The sequence below is a fragment of the Colius striatus genome, chromosome 11 (genome assembly GCF_028858725.1).
Source record: "Colius striatus isolate bColStr4 chromosome 11, bColStr4.1.hap1, whole genome shotgun sequence".
Classification (NCBI taxonomy): Eukaryota; Metazoa; Chordata; class Aves; order Coliiformes; family Coliidae; genus Colius; species Colius striatus.
Window position 1 is genome coordinate 23,509,912 of NC_084769.1, and position 15,094 is coordinate 23,525,005.

Consider the following 15,094-nt stretch of genomic DNA (forward strand, 5'->3'; position numbering starts at 1 on the left):
CTTCATCACAGAGAATAGCTTCTGCTTCAAGATGTGTGATATTAAAGAAGAGCTCTTGTTAGTGAACAACAGTAAAAATAAGGGGACAAAATGCAAGATCATACAGATGAGAAAGCCAATGGCATAAATCAAGCCAACAGAGAGCCATTTCAAAAGATGAAAGTAACTGTGTATGAACAGCAGACATGTTGCCAGGCATGCAGCTTCTGTTGTCCATATCAGTGTTTCTTTTAGGCCTACAAAGAACGAACAGTTGCTGCTGCCAGGGGAGTACTGCTTCTCCTGTCTGTGTGGACATGCAGTAACTGTTGCTTTCATATAGCTTCATCTTTCATTCATAGGGCAGGCAGCACACTGAACACGGAGAATCCACTGACACCTGTAACTCCAGGGCCTGCTTGGCTTGGCTTGACAGCTGACCTGTAGTATTTTTTTAACTTCTTCTGTCTTTATCACTTTGGGCTGCCTTGCTTTTTTCAGGCTAATGTACTATGATATTGATTTCTAGGCAGCCGGAGGCCTGGGTTCATGTATTGCTCTGCAAGCCAAATTGTACTGTACACTCAAATGTATTCTTATTGTTGAGGTATTTTTCCTCATCATCTACAATATTCTCGATGCAGCAGTTACATACTTGCTTGTAAAAAACAGCTTGCCACACAATTGGATTTAAGTTCTGATTGTAACCAGAAACTATTTTCAAGTAAGTTTTGTAAATATGACAATTATTTTCCTGTAATTAAGAGAGTTTGCAGACAGCTTTCCTGGCTCTTGAAAAGAAGTGTTGATTTAAAATATTATACTGTCTGGAACATAACAAAGTGCCAGATTAAATTGATATCCATGATAATGTACCAATACTGAAACAGTAGTACTTCATGGTTTACTAAAAGCTCTGAGAAATCAGAGATTTCTATATGAGAAATTGTAGAACATCTGAGGAATGAGGAGCTAACAAAACTGTAGTGATTCACTGTTGCTTTATTTGTTTCATTTGTGAGAAGGAATTGCTGAAGTAAAAGTAATTTGTAGAGTAAAACACGTAGCATACATACAGCATTCTTTTTTCTTTAGTTCTGTTTAAGGTGTACTGCATAGACCAAACCTATACTACTATCCGGGTGCCAGTGTCTTCCTCTGTGAAGGAGGTGATCAGCGCAGTAGCAGATAAGCTGGGATCTGGAGAAAGCCTCATCATAGTAAAGATGAGTTCAGGAGGAGGTATTGTATTTGCATCATCTTAAACACTTCTCACTTATGGTGAAGCAGAAGAGAGATTGAAAGAATAATTCAGTCAAGACGTTTATATCCATGTGCATGTTTGGCAGGTACACAGATGCTGTCTTAGAGGCAAGTCCTTTCCCTATTGCAGGCACAGGCTGAAGATCACTTGTAAGATAGGAAAAATGGAGAAGCTTGTGTATCTGCGTGTTGCAGAACAGGGCTACCCCAAGTTTCCTTCACTGTAAGACTTGTAAGAGTTTTTTATCAACAGAAGTAGGAGGCAAGCATGGATGATGTCAAGCTAGATATATGAATCAGCAGTAGCACAAAACACTGCAGTGCAGGCATTTCACTGATGGTCACTAACATTCTGGCTGCTGTGTCCGTGTAAATCAGTGCTTAGCAATTTAGTGCCAATCCCACTGACCTAGTGTTCCAAAAGGTCAGGAGTCAGCCTTCCACTGCAGGCTGTGAAAATGGCAGAGTAAGTGCAAGGTGAATTCTGCTGTAGAACTAGTATTGCTGAAGTACTCTGAGTATGACTGTGTGGAAGCACACAGAGCAAATGAGAGCTGTGTTGGAAGGCACTTTTGCAAATAGTGATGCGTGCCAAAACCAGCTCACTTCCTGAGAACTGACACCAGGCGGCTCTCCTTTTTGCAGTTCCAGCGATTTTTTATTGTCAGATTTGCCTGCGCCTGCTGGAAGAGACTGATCTGTATATTACTTCATTATCTTTTCGTTACTTGTGATGTGATGCTCTTTTAGAGCTGCTGTAATGTGATTTGAATACAGTGCATTTCATCACCTCCTTATGCAGTTACTGTCTTCCAAGGCAATTTCTTTTAAAAAACAGCTCTCCAAATGCTTGCAGCTCAGAGGAGAATGAATCGAGCCCCTAATTATGGCTGAATTTTTGCAGGTTGTTTCTAGAGATGGCAGCATAGGCTTCTTGACCTGTCTATTCAGTTTTGGGCTGGGATTCTAGTTCTGTATGCCAGTTCTGTATGTGGCTGTTTTGGGCTGAGCTGCTTGTCACATTTCTTCAATAAAGAGGACCTTGTCATCTAATTTGTGTCTTGGACATTGGTTTACTATGCAAAATTTGTTCCCAGAGGGGTGATCTGTGCTGTTAGATCAGTATAATAAATGTATATATACAGATAGATAATAAATCTTTTTGTTTGATGCTTACAGAAAAGGTTGTGCTCAAGCCTCATGATGTTTCAGTGTTTACAACTCTCAGTGTTAATGGACGACTGTTTGCTTGCCCACGTGATCAGTTTGATTCATTGGTATGTATGCATGCAGTTCTCAGGAAGTTCAGCTCTTCAGCTTATTTGAACACTTGGTCCTTTTTATATTATCAATGCTTTAGGTAAAAACTGGTGGAAACATTCCCAACAAAGGGCTGGTCACAGTGCTATGAAATGAGCCCTGAAATTAAAACAAGGTAATGTTACAGTTTCTTAATTCCTAGTATTGTGTCACATCAAGCATTGAAGACGATGAGTCACTAAGACATGCAGTAATTCCAGATTACAGAATGATTTGATCCAGGCCACAGGGATATATATTCTTAAAGATAGATGTTATCAATAAAAGCATTCTGGAGGCCTGATTCCTACAGTAAATTCCTCAAAATCTTTTCTTTTTCAGACATACAAAATACTGTGTCAAAGTCTCAGATAATTCTAAGTAGAATCACAGAAAAATATTCCTGGTAGAAAGACTGGTTTTTTTCTTAGGTGGAATTGTTCATGAGTACTTACAGTTCATACAGTAATTCTAACAATCTCCATGGGGTCTGCTTTTATAGTTTGATTTGACTCTACTTTTTGTTCCTTTTATTTCATTAAAAACAAATGTCATTGCCAAGTCATGTCAGCATGAACTCTATTACTCCTAGCCTTGTTTCAGCCTCCCGTATGCTTTTAACAAGCCACTTAGTATGTATGCCTGATTTCTTTTATAGATATGGTAAAATCTAAGCTTTGCTGCTGCTTTCAATTTAGTAACTGGGAATGTACATCCAGCATACTGCAGTTCCATGCAGAGATACCTCTTGCTCAGTTTATTAAATTCTGGTGTTCCCTTAAGGTTAATTAATCCTGCCAAGTAGATACCCTCATGGGGCATGCTAGTCTAAAGCAGGGGTATTACATGTCAGTACAACTTCACTGGGCACTTTCATATGGCTCTGCATTGTCTGTGTAGCAGACAATGTAGCTTTGGCAGCAAATGGTCATGACTATCTGTGCCTTTTCCTCTATACTATCTACTATGGATGAAGTAGTCAAAATGCTACAGGGAGCTGTAAGATGCAGGGCTGCAGCATGCGAGTTCTCATCAGCTGGACTGACATCAGTAGGAACTGGGGAGGAATTCTCAGCAGCTTTAAAAGGGTTCTCAGTGCTGCATAACAGAGTGCATATACTTATCAGATGCATTTTTTCAAAGCATATAAACAAATTGAAAAATATTACAGCCTTACCTGCCTCCCAGTTTAATCCTTTCACATTGCAATTTCTGGCTGCTGCCTTGTGCATGTATATTTATTCATGCTACACTTGGCAGTTCCCATGTGAAAATTGTTCTGGGTTAGATGAATTTTCAAATATGCAATGAATTTACATCAAAGTGCTTCTTTCCTAGTCTTGGAAAATATGTGCTTGTTATGGTAACAGCTATGTTGTGTTTGTCTCCAAATAGGGGGAAAAAACCCTCTTTCAGTCTGTGGGCAATTCTCTTTCCACAGATTTCAATGAATTAGGATTTTCCACACAAAACTGCTGTGCTTTTCACTCATGCTCTGTCTTAAAATACAGAAGGTTTGTGTTTGTGTAAATCCCAATTCAGAGCAATCTGCAGGCTGTTGTAAGATTGATGGCTGTCCAGGTTTTTTTTTGTAGATAATGCTTCGCTTATATACATTATTTTAAATAAATTTTAGGTAGAACTTCTAAGGTAAGAATGCCTGTTTAGTAATTTTTAATTACTTTGTGTTATGATGTTATTTGAAATACAAGTTTTCCTTACAGTAAAAAACAGGAATTCATACAAGAAGTAAAGCTCCTACAAATTGTGTGTTACTGAGAAAGTGATTTGATGTCAGTCCATTTTCTATCGGTAATATAATATTCTTATATAAAAGGGGATTAATATAGTAAGCTTCTTTTTGGTATTGCAGCATGTAAATATGGCCTGTTAATCTTGCAGACTCTATTGAGTTTGTACTCAGAAAGGCGCCTGTTGACAATTCCCCGCTCTGTAATTATCTAACAAAGACCCTATGGGAAAGTGAGAAACTTGTAAGTGAACTCTAGTGCCCTCTCCTGGAAACAAACCAATTCTAACGTGGGTTCATGGGAGGTTTTACTGGTGTAACGCATTTGAGTTTGCAAGAGGACTGGTTGTTAGTATTTTAGCAGTGCTCGTTCAAACATTTTGACCACAAAATGTAGGACAGACTACTTCAAATCTTACTTGATATCAAGCCGTGTTTAAATCTGTCTTTAGTGTAAGGTTTACTTCTGTGAAAAACTGTAGATCAGATCTCATTTATTGGGTGGTATACAAGTGTCTTTCAAAAGCATTTTACACCTGAATGATTTGAAGGATTCTTTCTCATAAGTCCATGTGCATATAATTCTAATTAGCATAGCCAGGAGTTTTGCAATCACAAATAGTGCATCCCTGTACTATCAAAAAGAAAGCATGAGGCTTATTTTTAAAATGATCAGAAGATCTTGCAGTCACTGCAGATTTCTGAAGTATGCAGATGTAATAATTCTCATAATTAGAATCAGGAATTTGCAAAAGCTTTTGGCTTGTGCTTTCTGGCCTAGTTAGTTGTGTATGTGAAAAATGAAAACTGATTAAAAAAGCTGTGTGAGAGACCTATGCTCCTAAACAAACAGGAATGCACAACGTGTATTGAAGTATTTATTTCTGGCTTCAAATTTTAGAGCAATGCTAAAAATAGCACACTGAGAATGGTCTGTGTTATTTCCTTACAGTGCCTCTGAAGAGCTTTCAGAATTTTCCTGACTGTCTTATGCATAGTGGATACTGATTTTGTGCAGGGCTTCTCAGTTTTGCTATCAGAAACATGCTTAGGAAAGTGGTCACCCTGAAAAAAAAATCAGAAATGTTATGTAAGAAAAGCACCAATCATGCAATTTAGTATTTCTAAAATATTTTTATACCGTTTTTCGATTTTAGGCACCATTACCAGAACAAGAGGGACCATCTGCTGGTACAGTGGGAACATTCGAACTGATGAGTTCCAAAGACTTAGCCCATCAGATGACAATTTATGACTGGGAGCTCTTCAATTGTGTGCATGAGGTATGAGGATCTCTGTACTCAGCTAATTGGAATCTGTTAGGAAACGTTTAGTTGTACATTGTAGGTTTGTTCATTATTTACTAAACTTTCTCTAAGCTTGATTTTCAAAAATACTACAGCAAAGCCACCTACAAGTTTTGAAAGTATAAGGCATTCTTCATTTTAGAGGCAAAATGCAAAAAACAAACATCTCCTGAACGTGTGTTGCTTATTGAATTACTTTGGTGTGTTTTAAGGTTATTAAGCTATTTATACATAGTCTGTAGTTATGCCTTTAGTATGCCTCAGCTACTGCCTACTGAATTTGCAACCTGAATCCTTGTCATCTGTATAGCAAAAATGATAATTCAGAGTAGATATTTACCTGGTCCATCTTAGCCTCTTTTCTTTGTCCAAAAGATGAGATTACTGAAAAAAAAATAAAAAATCCCAAACTGTTTTGTTTTTCCCAGCTGGAATTGATCTATCACACTTTTGGAAGGCACAATTTTAAAAAGACCACAGCAAATCTGGACTTGTTTTTAAGAAGATTTAATGAAATTCAGTTCTGGGTGGTGACTGAGATTTGTCTTTGCTCTCAACTCAGCAAGCGTGTTCAGCTGTTAAAGAAGTATATTAAGATAGCAGCCCAGTAAGTATACAATAATCTGTGAACTGGAAATGAGGTTCAGTATAGTCAATTTGTTGTTATTTTTTCTATTTTCAGACAGCCACACAAAGCAGAGGTTAAAGTGTTCTCTCTTTGGCAATTCTGTCCCTTTCCTTACAGGGCTGTATAGAACCTTGTTAATATATATATTCTTCTTCCTTTTCTACTCTTCTGCTCCTTGATCTGTCATCTATTAGGGCCATGTTTGTACATAAAATTTGAGAGTAAATATATTTCAGTTCATTAGGAGAATCTTTCATTTACCTTTCCATGTATCAGCAAATTTTAATCTGTGAATTAGTGAATAACAAAACTGAGCATTAATTTTCTTGATAACAGAAGTATTTCTGGTACTATTTGAGAAGACCATTATCAAAATGGCCTCAAGTGGGAAAAATGAAAGGCAGAGTGCAAAGAGATCTAGTATGGAAATGAGGAGGCTCACGTTACCTTTAGTCTGCTTGGTATATTTCTCTAATACTTTTGTTTAAAATTGCAATGGTATGATTTTTTTGTTGTTGTTACTAATTGCTGAGTCTGAGATGGGATAGCAGGCAATTCTTGCTGTCTTCTGTTCTTTTATTCATATTAAAGCTTAAACTCTTTGGAGCCTTTATGTCAAAGATGTCAGCCTTGACTCCTTCTCACTGAAGTGAAGGGCAGGGGTGTAACTGACTTCAGAAGGAGCAGGGGTATGCCTCTGCCCTGCATAGCTACAGGTTTTTATCACTGTCACCCTCTTACTTCCTTTCCAGTTTGTGGTGTGTTTGTTACATTCATCACTGTCTGAACATTTTGCTGAGGTGTGCAGTGAGGAACTGCCTAGTTGTCTATGACTTGGGCATTGTGACTCAAGGCCTTTAGGCAGTCTTGCCAAACAATTATTACTTGCAGTTAAACTGTGAGTTGTAATATTTTTACATCTTTAAATGTAGTTGTGTGAAGGAAGAGATTATTATTACAGTTGTGATGTCACCCTTCTCCCAAAGGTGAAATTGGTGTTCACATTGAAACTCTGCATCGGCGTGCTTCCTGTTAGGAGCTGCTTTGGGCTTCCCGTCAGCTTACAGTTGGTCAAAGCTAAAGGTGTTCTAGTGCTGGGCATGCAGGATCAGGTTTATATTCAGAAGAGAGATCAGAATTTATCTCCTTAATTTCTAAGAATACATCTACACTGCCATTCCTGTGCCATTTTGTCCTTGGGGTGGGAGGCAGGAGGCAGCTGTGCATGGGAGAAGGTGGTGGCCTGTGTGTGGGCCTTGCCCTCACGCGCAGGCACAGCTGGGAAAATGCTGAAATGTGGCAAATTAAGATACAACAGTAATTTCCATAAATGCTCAAAATCAAGCCGCCTAAAAATGATACTTAAATGTCTCCATGATAAAACTCCCTACCCTGTGGGTCCCTCAATGTCATGGGTTTAATCCTATGCTATTTACAACAGCCTGACAACCTCCTGTTTACTTCCATGTTTCTGGTATCACCACAATGCTAAAAATAAATAGCTAAAAGCGGTCTGCTCTGCTGAGTCCTCTTCGCCTCCTAAAAGCAGAGAAATCCAAAGCACAAGATTTTCCTCAGTACAAATGGCATGGGCAGGTTTAATTGCAGCCTCTGGAAAGGTGCTGGGAAGTTTTTGCCAGGCTGCTGCCCTCTGTGCAGTGTTGCCAGGGTAACGGGTGCTACAGCCTGTAGCAAAACAAACATAAAGTGCACAGAAGTTAGAGAGGAGAAAAAAACCAAGGGATTGGATGAAAAGATGTGGGCCCAGGCCTTGAAGCAGTATCTTTGAGGAAATTTTGCTTGTAAAGATCCTTGAGACCTAATGAGAACATTACCCTAACTAGAAGTACTGGACTCATTAGAAAAGTATTTGGGGAGAACAGCTCAGTACTGTACTATTAACCTGAGGCATGACTGGTGCTAATGAGATGCCTTGCACATACCAATTTTCAAAGATAACTGTTGCTGAGAACCCTGTTTCAGTTCTGTGACTCGGGGCCCAGACACCATCACAGAAGGCACATCAGTTTGTGTCTGCCACCCCATGGACCCTGTGGTGTATGCTCCCAGCCTGCGTGGCAAGCATGAGGCCCAAGTGCTGTGCACAGGTGCTGTGCACATATGTGTTCGGTTCCAGGAGCCGTTGTTGCCTTGCATCTGCTGGGAGAGGATGTAGAGGTTACCAAGTTCACCTCTTCTCTAGCCATTGTAGGATTAAACTTTCAAACAAAAGGGAACTATATTTCGTACAATGAGTTCTTCCCATATTAATTGTATTAGAAAGGTTGTCTAGGATGTACTTGTACATCCTTTTACAGATATCCACAAACCCAGTTTGTGGATATTTCCTCTTTGCAAATATACCCACAGTCTATTTAGAAGTCTTCTTGCATATCACTATACTCAGACACTTTCATTCAGCTTTTGAAAATCATTCTTTTCATGCACATGCATATGCTATAAGCTTAAAGAGCTTGCAAGAAATTTTTGAAGAGTGTATGTTTACAGAAAAAAATGCCAAGATGAATATGCTGTGTCAGTATCAAGAGATTTTAACCACATTTGTGTTTGTGTTAGAGACAAGAGTGTGTGCATATGTGTGTTCACAATTCACACTAGCAGGAAGATTTTTCCAATACAAGCTGTTTTAGGAGGTGGAGGGAGCTCTGCTTTGAACACATTGGTACTTTGGAGCATCCACTTTCTAACATTGTACAGGCAGCATCTATGCTGTGGAGCCATGCAGCATCTATATCCTTGCAGCAGAACTGCCCTGTTTAGTGGAGACCCTGTAGAATTTACAAAATATTTGGTGTAGAATATCATACATCTAGATGGATGGCAACAGGGACATTGTCAAATTCCATTGCTCAATGGGGTATTTGGGAAAACTTTTCCTTTTTAAAATGAAAGATAGATTAAAATTACATATTGCAGATACATTTCCAGCTTCCTACTATGTTTGAGTTGTGTGGTACTAATTATTTTTACTGTGCCACAATGTCACAGGCTGTGGACAGATATCCCTTTCTGGATTTAGTTGTGCCTGGGTAAGAGGTTATCACTGACAGGCTGTCCTAGCTGCTTTTCATCCTTATCTCCCTTCAGATCCACTAACGAGGCACTCCCTGACCTGCTCTAGTCAGAATAAGTAGGGATGGCTTTAGCATTTCAGTTTATCTTCGCTAACCTTGCTCACTGTCTGTAATCTGATGTGGGAAAATTTGTATGAGCAGCTCTGCCAGGAGATCTGAGGGGGCAGCAGAGACAACAGACAGATTTCACGTATTCAGTGTTCACACAGCGCAGACACAAGTGAAGCCCAGATCTAAAGGACTTACCCACTCAATACATCGAGTCTAGTGAAATGGAAGGACAGAAAGAACATAATAACAATAAGGTGATGTGGCAATTACAGAGTCAGACAGTAGGATGTGATGATTTTATTAATTTCATCTGGAGTGTGAGGATACCTCAGAGGAGCTAAGAGCTTCAGCGATGAATAAACAAATCTGAGAATCTTAGCTTGAATCTTGTGGAAGTTTTCTTGGTAAACAGGAAAAGAAGGAGAGACTGAGGTTCTGAAATCAGATGAAAAATAACAAATTATTTGCAGGAATGCAGTGAAACACAGATTTAAGAGATATAGGCTTTGTTCTCTTTCTTCCATTTCCAGTGAGTCAATGTGCCAGCTGATGCAGTCCCAGCTGAGCAATTGTGTGGGCTGTTCCCATCAGATTATGTCTACCTCTCTAGTATGGTGTAAAGGATCTTCCATAACACTCAGTTTCATACTCCATTTTTTCCTGATTGGTAAAAAAAGTTCACCTTTGCATTAAGGATGAAGCATAACCTAGAGCTCCTAGTGCCCAGGACCTCTTTAACAATGCTGGTAGCAAGTGACAGTTCTATGCTTGAAACATCCTAAAGAGTTCAGAGTCTACAAGTACTGAATAGAAATAATCTACAGCAAGAGAAGTCAATGGCACACAGACATTTCTAGACACCTGGTCTTCTCCCTTTAGGAAGACTCAAGATTGTCTAGAGACAATTCCCAGCATTCAATACCTGTTCAGAAGCTGTCAGCAAGTTCTGCAGCAAGTGAGGTTGTAAACAAGTTGCTTCTACAGTTTCTGGTATTCCCCGTGACTGGATTGAGCCCAGTTTCAGGGTTGTTTCTGGGTGGGGAGGACCTTCAAAGACTCCTTTAATGTCCCTACAGAAGCTGGCACCTGTGAGGTGGAAATAGGAAGTCATTTTAAGAGAGAGAGCAAAGGAGCGTCCAGAGTGTGGTGAATTAATCACACTTTGGTGAAGTGGTGTGCCGCAGGCATGCTGGCCAGGACTGCCCAAATTCAGTCACATCTATGCTAGATGCCTGGGTTTAACTTTTTCAGGTTGTTATGTGCACTTCTGCCCTGATGGATACATACAACTTAAAAATCCGTCCCTTTGTGTTTCAGCTGTAAAGAATACAAAAATCTGAATTCCTTTTTCGCTATTATTATGGGACTGAGTAATGTCGCTGTGAGTCGTCTCTCATTGACATGGGAGGTAAGTCTTAGCTAAAATCTGTTTCCAAGTAGTTTGACTGGGATTTATGACTGTAGTTAGCAAAATTGTGACTTCGGCCTTTTTTACTGACAAAATTATTTTGACTAGTTCAGCTCCTGAGAGGAAGCCTTTGACTAAGACTGACAATTTTTATTAGTAAAGCAGAATGCCTATAGATGTGTTAAACACTCACAAGCACTTAACAAGATTGACAACAGGAACTTCTGTTGATGAGCTAAACTCCCCAACAAGATGGGCAAGTTAGCCAGTTAGCCTCTTTCATCAGCCCATCCTCTGACTTTACTGATGATTTGGTGAGGTTACTCCATAGGTACTTCTCTAAAATCCATCCTCTGTTTATACATGTTATTTTATGATCTCCTTATGGTCTCAGTTGCCCTATTAAAATGTGGGTTTGTCCTAACCAGTTCTGGTTTTCTCTCTGGCATGCATTCTTTTGTTTACTATCAGTTTGGTCTTCATTCTCAGAGCTTCCCCCCTTTTCTGTGGGTTTGCTCTTTTGTATGTGAGTATATGAAAAGGAGGCAATGTCCAGCAGGGTGAGGTAGTAAGCACATGTAACCACTGAGAACATACTGGTTGTCAAAAGCAGTGCAGATTTGAATGTACATGTCTTTTGTACATTAGAAATTCAAAAGAAATAGCATAACTGAGGTCATTGATGCAACTGAGACTAAAATTTGAACACCTCTAAAAAAGAGTTGTGAAATAGATCGGATTAACATATCTGAGAAGACAACGGTCCAGTTTTCAGAAATACATGTTGCAAGTGGTGCACACAAGCAGTGCTGAAGGCAAAGATTTGCGGGTCAGATTCTCAAAATAATGACCCTTCATTTGTGGCTACAGAAAGGAATAGTGGGGAAAGCTGAGAGACTACAGAAGTAGTATGAAGAGAGAAGAGGAAACTGAATGTATGGGCACAGGGTCTGAGCTGGAGGGGCCCAGCTCATTTGTAGGCATGTGGTATGACCCTGAGCTCAGGTAAATGTTACTGCACTGTGATTCTGTAGGGCGGTGGGTTTATAAAGAGAATCTCTGCAGCTTGATTTTTAGCCAGATACATAATAACCTTTATAAAAAAACATACCAAGACCTGACTTTTGCTATATTATTATGCATTTACATTAGTTGCATGCACAAATTAGATATTTGCAGGTGCAAATGTCCAATTATACCACTTATTTCACAAATACCTAATCTACATGCATATGCAAAATAGGCACACAGTTGTTCATACACATCATTAAAAATTAGGCCCTTGCTGTGGCACAGTGTAAATATCTTACTAGAGTACACACTCCAAATGTAGAAAGTATTGCAAAAAATCATTTCTGCACTATAAAGTCTTAATTTTTAATGTTGCCCACTGCCACTAGTAGACTGATATATACAGAGAAATACAGAGCAAATACAGAGAAATTTCGTATTAAAACTAGAAAGCTGACATATTCTGAATGTGCATAAAATATTACTGTGATCTCTGAAGCTAATTTATAACGTATATTATAGTTTTTATAGTAAAATTATTTAATATGTGTAATGTTACATGAGGGGGTAAGAAAATATTTAGTAAAGCCCATCTTATCCCAATCACTGCATGATCATCTGACCATGATTTATTTGTATAGGTATTGTGAAAAACTGTTCATTAATTCATACCCCAGAAAGCGATGGAGGCCTTTGTCTGCTGGGCATGTTGAAAATTTGAGCAATAGTTGGTGAATGTTGCAAGGGCAGTTATCCTAGGTATGAATAATTAAGCTGAGCTACCCTACACAAGCTGTGTGTAAGGTATATTTTCATATAGGCTATATTCAGAAATGTCCTGAAACCACTGACTTAAACTTTCCCTTACATTCTGAATTCAGTGATTGTGATGTGAGCCAGACAAAAGTCCGAATCTAAGCGACCCAAAGGAGTGAATTCAAGTTGGGAGTTTAAATCAGGATCCAGGTTTCGTGGCTGGTCCCGTCTCTATTTATAATCTGGTTGCTAGGAGACATGTTGTATTTCAGATTAGCACATTGTTAGAAATATCTGGCAAAAAGAGCACTTTCCTGACTTAGGGCGTTGTAGAAGGAACTAGCATTTACAGTAAAATTGGATTTAATTAAAGTTTACTATTTTTGTTTTTATTAACAGAAACTTCCAAGCAAGTTCAAGAAGATCTATGCAGAGTTTGAAAGCTTAATGGTGAATAGCAATAGATCCCTCATTCTATGCCCAATCTGAGCTAATTCAGTTTCTGAGTAACCGATTTTAATTCCTTGATTCAGAACATTTTATATGTCCTTGTTTGACTTTAAGAAGTTTATGATCCCATTTTAGAGCTGCTAAAACAAGTCAGTATGACTAATAAATTATACTCTTAGGAACCTACTCTGGGAGAACTTATGTACCACTCAAAGTTAATCTGGGAACTCAGAAAAGCTTTATCACGTTTTCCGATAGTACATATGGGAAATTGTATTTTCCAACCTGGATTTTTCCAGGCAATACATTTTAGTGTTACAACATACGCAAAATTCGATCTGCAGCTGCAAGGAGGGAACAAAAACGTTTGGTTCCTTTTATGAACAATTTTGGTAACCATATCTCACCTTGCTGCTTGGCATGAAAAATGTTTGTGTTTAGTGGCTGCATTCTCATCATGTAAACTGTATAAGAGAATGATAAAAGGTGTCTTGGTTTGCAGATGCACTTCTAAAGCCACAGGAGAAAATAATGTTTTTAATAAATGCCATGACATCTAAATGAATGCATACAGTGACTTAATACCTATAATAATACATGTTCATAATTATTTGATTTTTCTTTTCTTCTCAAGGACCCATCAAGAAACCATAGGGCCTACAGACTAACTGTAGCTAAATTGGACCCTCCAATAATTCCTTTCATGCCACTACTTATAAAAGGTAAGCTTGGATGTTGCCGGAATTATTAACTTGAAAGCTATTTGTCAAATATTTGAAGAATAAGAGTAGCAGCAAGAAAAAGCAAAAATCAGTCTCAGTGTGAGGTATGATCTTTTTCCATTATGAAAAGCATGACACAGAGACAAGAAAAACTGCTTTATTACATCTGAATATCACACCTCAATTTTGCTAGCCTCAGAAACGGTGCAAATTAAAAACTAAATCTTTGACTTTTTTAGCTGCTTTGATGTTTGTAATGGATAGATAAAATGTTCTGCTGTTTTGTATGGCCATGATTCAGTAATGGGCTTTTGTGGGGCTTTTATTTCTATGCAGACATGACGTTTACTCATGAAGGAAACAAGACATTCACTGACAATCTGGTAAACTTTGAAAAAATGGTATGTATGACATATTTGATGTAAAAATTTGAAAATACCTCCTAATTCGTCTCTTCAGGAGAGAAATTCTCAATAATGATGTCCAAGGCTAGAGAAAGTGAATGCAGGACCAGGACCTGCATCGTGCACAGTACTTGGGACCTCTGGGTTTCTGGAGAAACTCACGGAGGTGGAGAAACAACTGCCTGCTGAGCCGTGCAGAGCCAAAATGTTTCCTAGGAGAGGCAGCAGCAGTGACAGGAAGCAGAGCTGTTAGAGACAGTTTTTAACAGCCAGTTTGGGACCAAGCTGTGATTTTAACTGCTGTTCCTTCAAACAGGACTGAACTGCCTCAGGCTGGGATAGTTTTGCATTGCTCCTCAGAGAATGAAAGGAGCTTTAGTAGAGAACGTGCACAACATCATCTTTTTTCCTTTAACAGCTGAAAGGAGACTTCTGTGACTTGATTGCTTTCATATTGGAAAGGAGAATCAATGATAGACAGTTAGATTATGCTCAAATGTGATTTATTTTAAGTCTTGCACTTAAGCTCTCATCATTTCAAACATCATTGTCAAAAACTGCAGGCAGACAACTTCTTATGGAAATCTCAATTGCAGCTCCAGTTTCTCGGCAGTGAGAAGCATTTTACTTGGTTGCTAAGGCCGTGTTCTTAATATGGTTAATGATACCTACATGGGTTAGACATGCCCAGCCATGAGTAACTGCACTGCAAAACCAGACCTGACTTACTGTGTCTGCAGTAAAGCTCCATTCAGCAGCAATGCTGGAGCACATCTACTGTGGTACCTATATCTGCTTGTTCTTAGTACTACAGTAGCCAGAACCACTCCACGGTTATTTCCACTGCACTGCAGAAGACCTTGTCTTACCTGCTGAGCACTGGTATAGCAGAAGGGAAGAAGGAGGACTTTCAGCTCTTTACAAATCTTCACAGAAAAGTGATCATCATTCTGAGTGAATTCTTCTCTTAG

At 38.9% G+C, this 15,094-nt stretch overlaps 1 protein-coding gene across 1 annotated transcript in view; it reads left to right on the top strand.

Annotated features, from left to right (window-relative positions):
- RAPGEF4 (Rap guanine nucleotide exchange factor 4) overlaps positions 1 to 15,094 on the top strand; it is a 151,679-nt gene that overhangs the window by 127,465 nt on the left and 9,120 nt on the right. The window contains exons 22-29 of the mRNA XM_062004607.1: positions 1,075 to 1,221; positions 2,422 to 2,519; positions 5,449 to 5,574; positions 6,027 to 6,205; positions 10,690 to 10,780; positions 12,947 to 12,997; positions 13,632 to 13,719; positions 14,056 to 14,120. Of these exons, the coding sequence (XP_061860591.1) occupies positions 1,075 to 1,221; positions 2,422 to 2,519; positions 5,449 to 5,574; positions 6,027 to 6,205; positions 10,690 to 10,780; positions 12,947 to 12,997; positions 13,632 to 13,719; positions 14,056 to 14,120 (845 nt within the window). The remainder of the gene's footprint in view (positions 1 to 1,074; positions 1,222 to 2,421; positions 2,520 to 5,448; positions 5,575 to 6,026; positions 6,206 to 10,689; positions 10,781 to 12,946; positions 12,998 to 13,631; positions 13,720 to 14,055; positions 14,121 to 15,094) is intronic.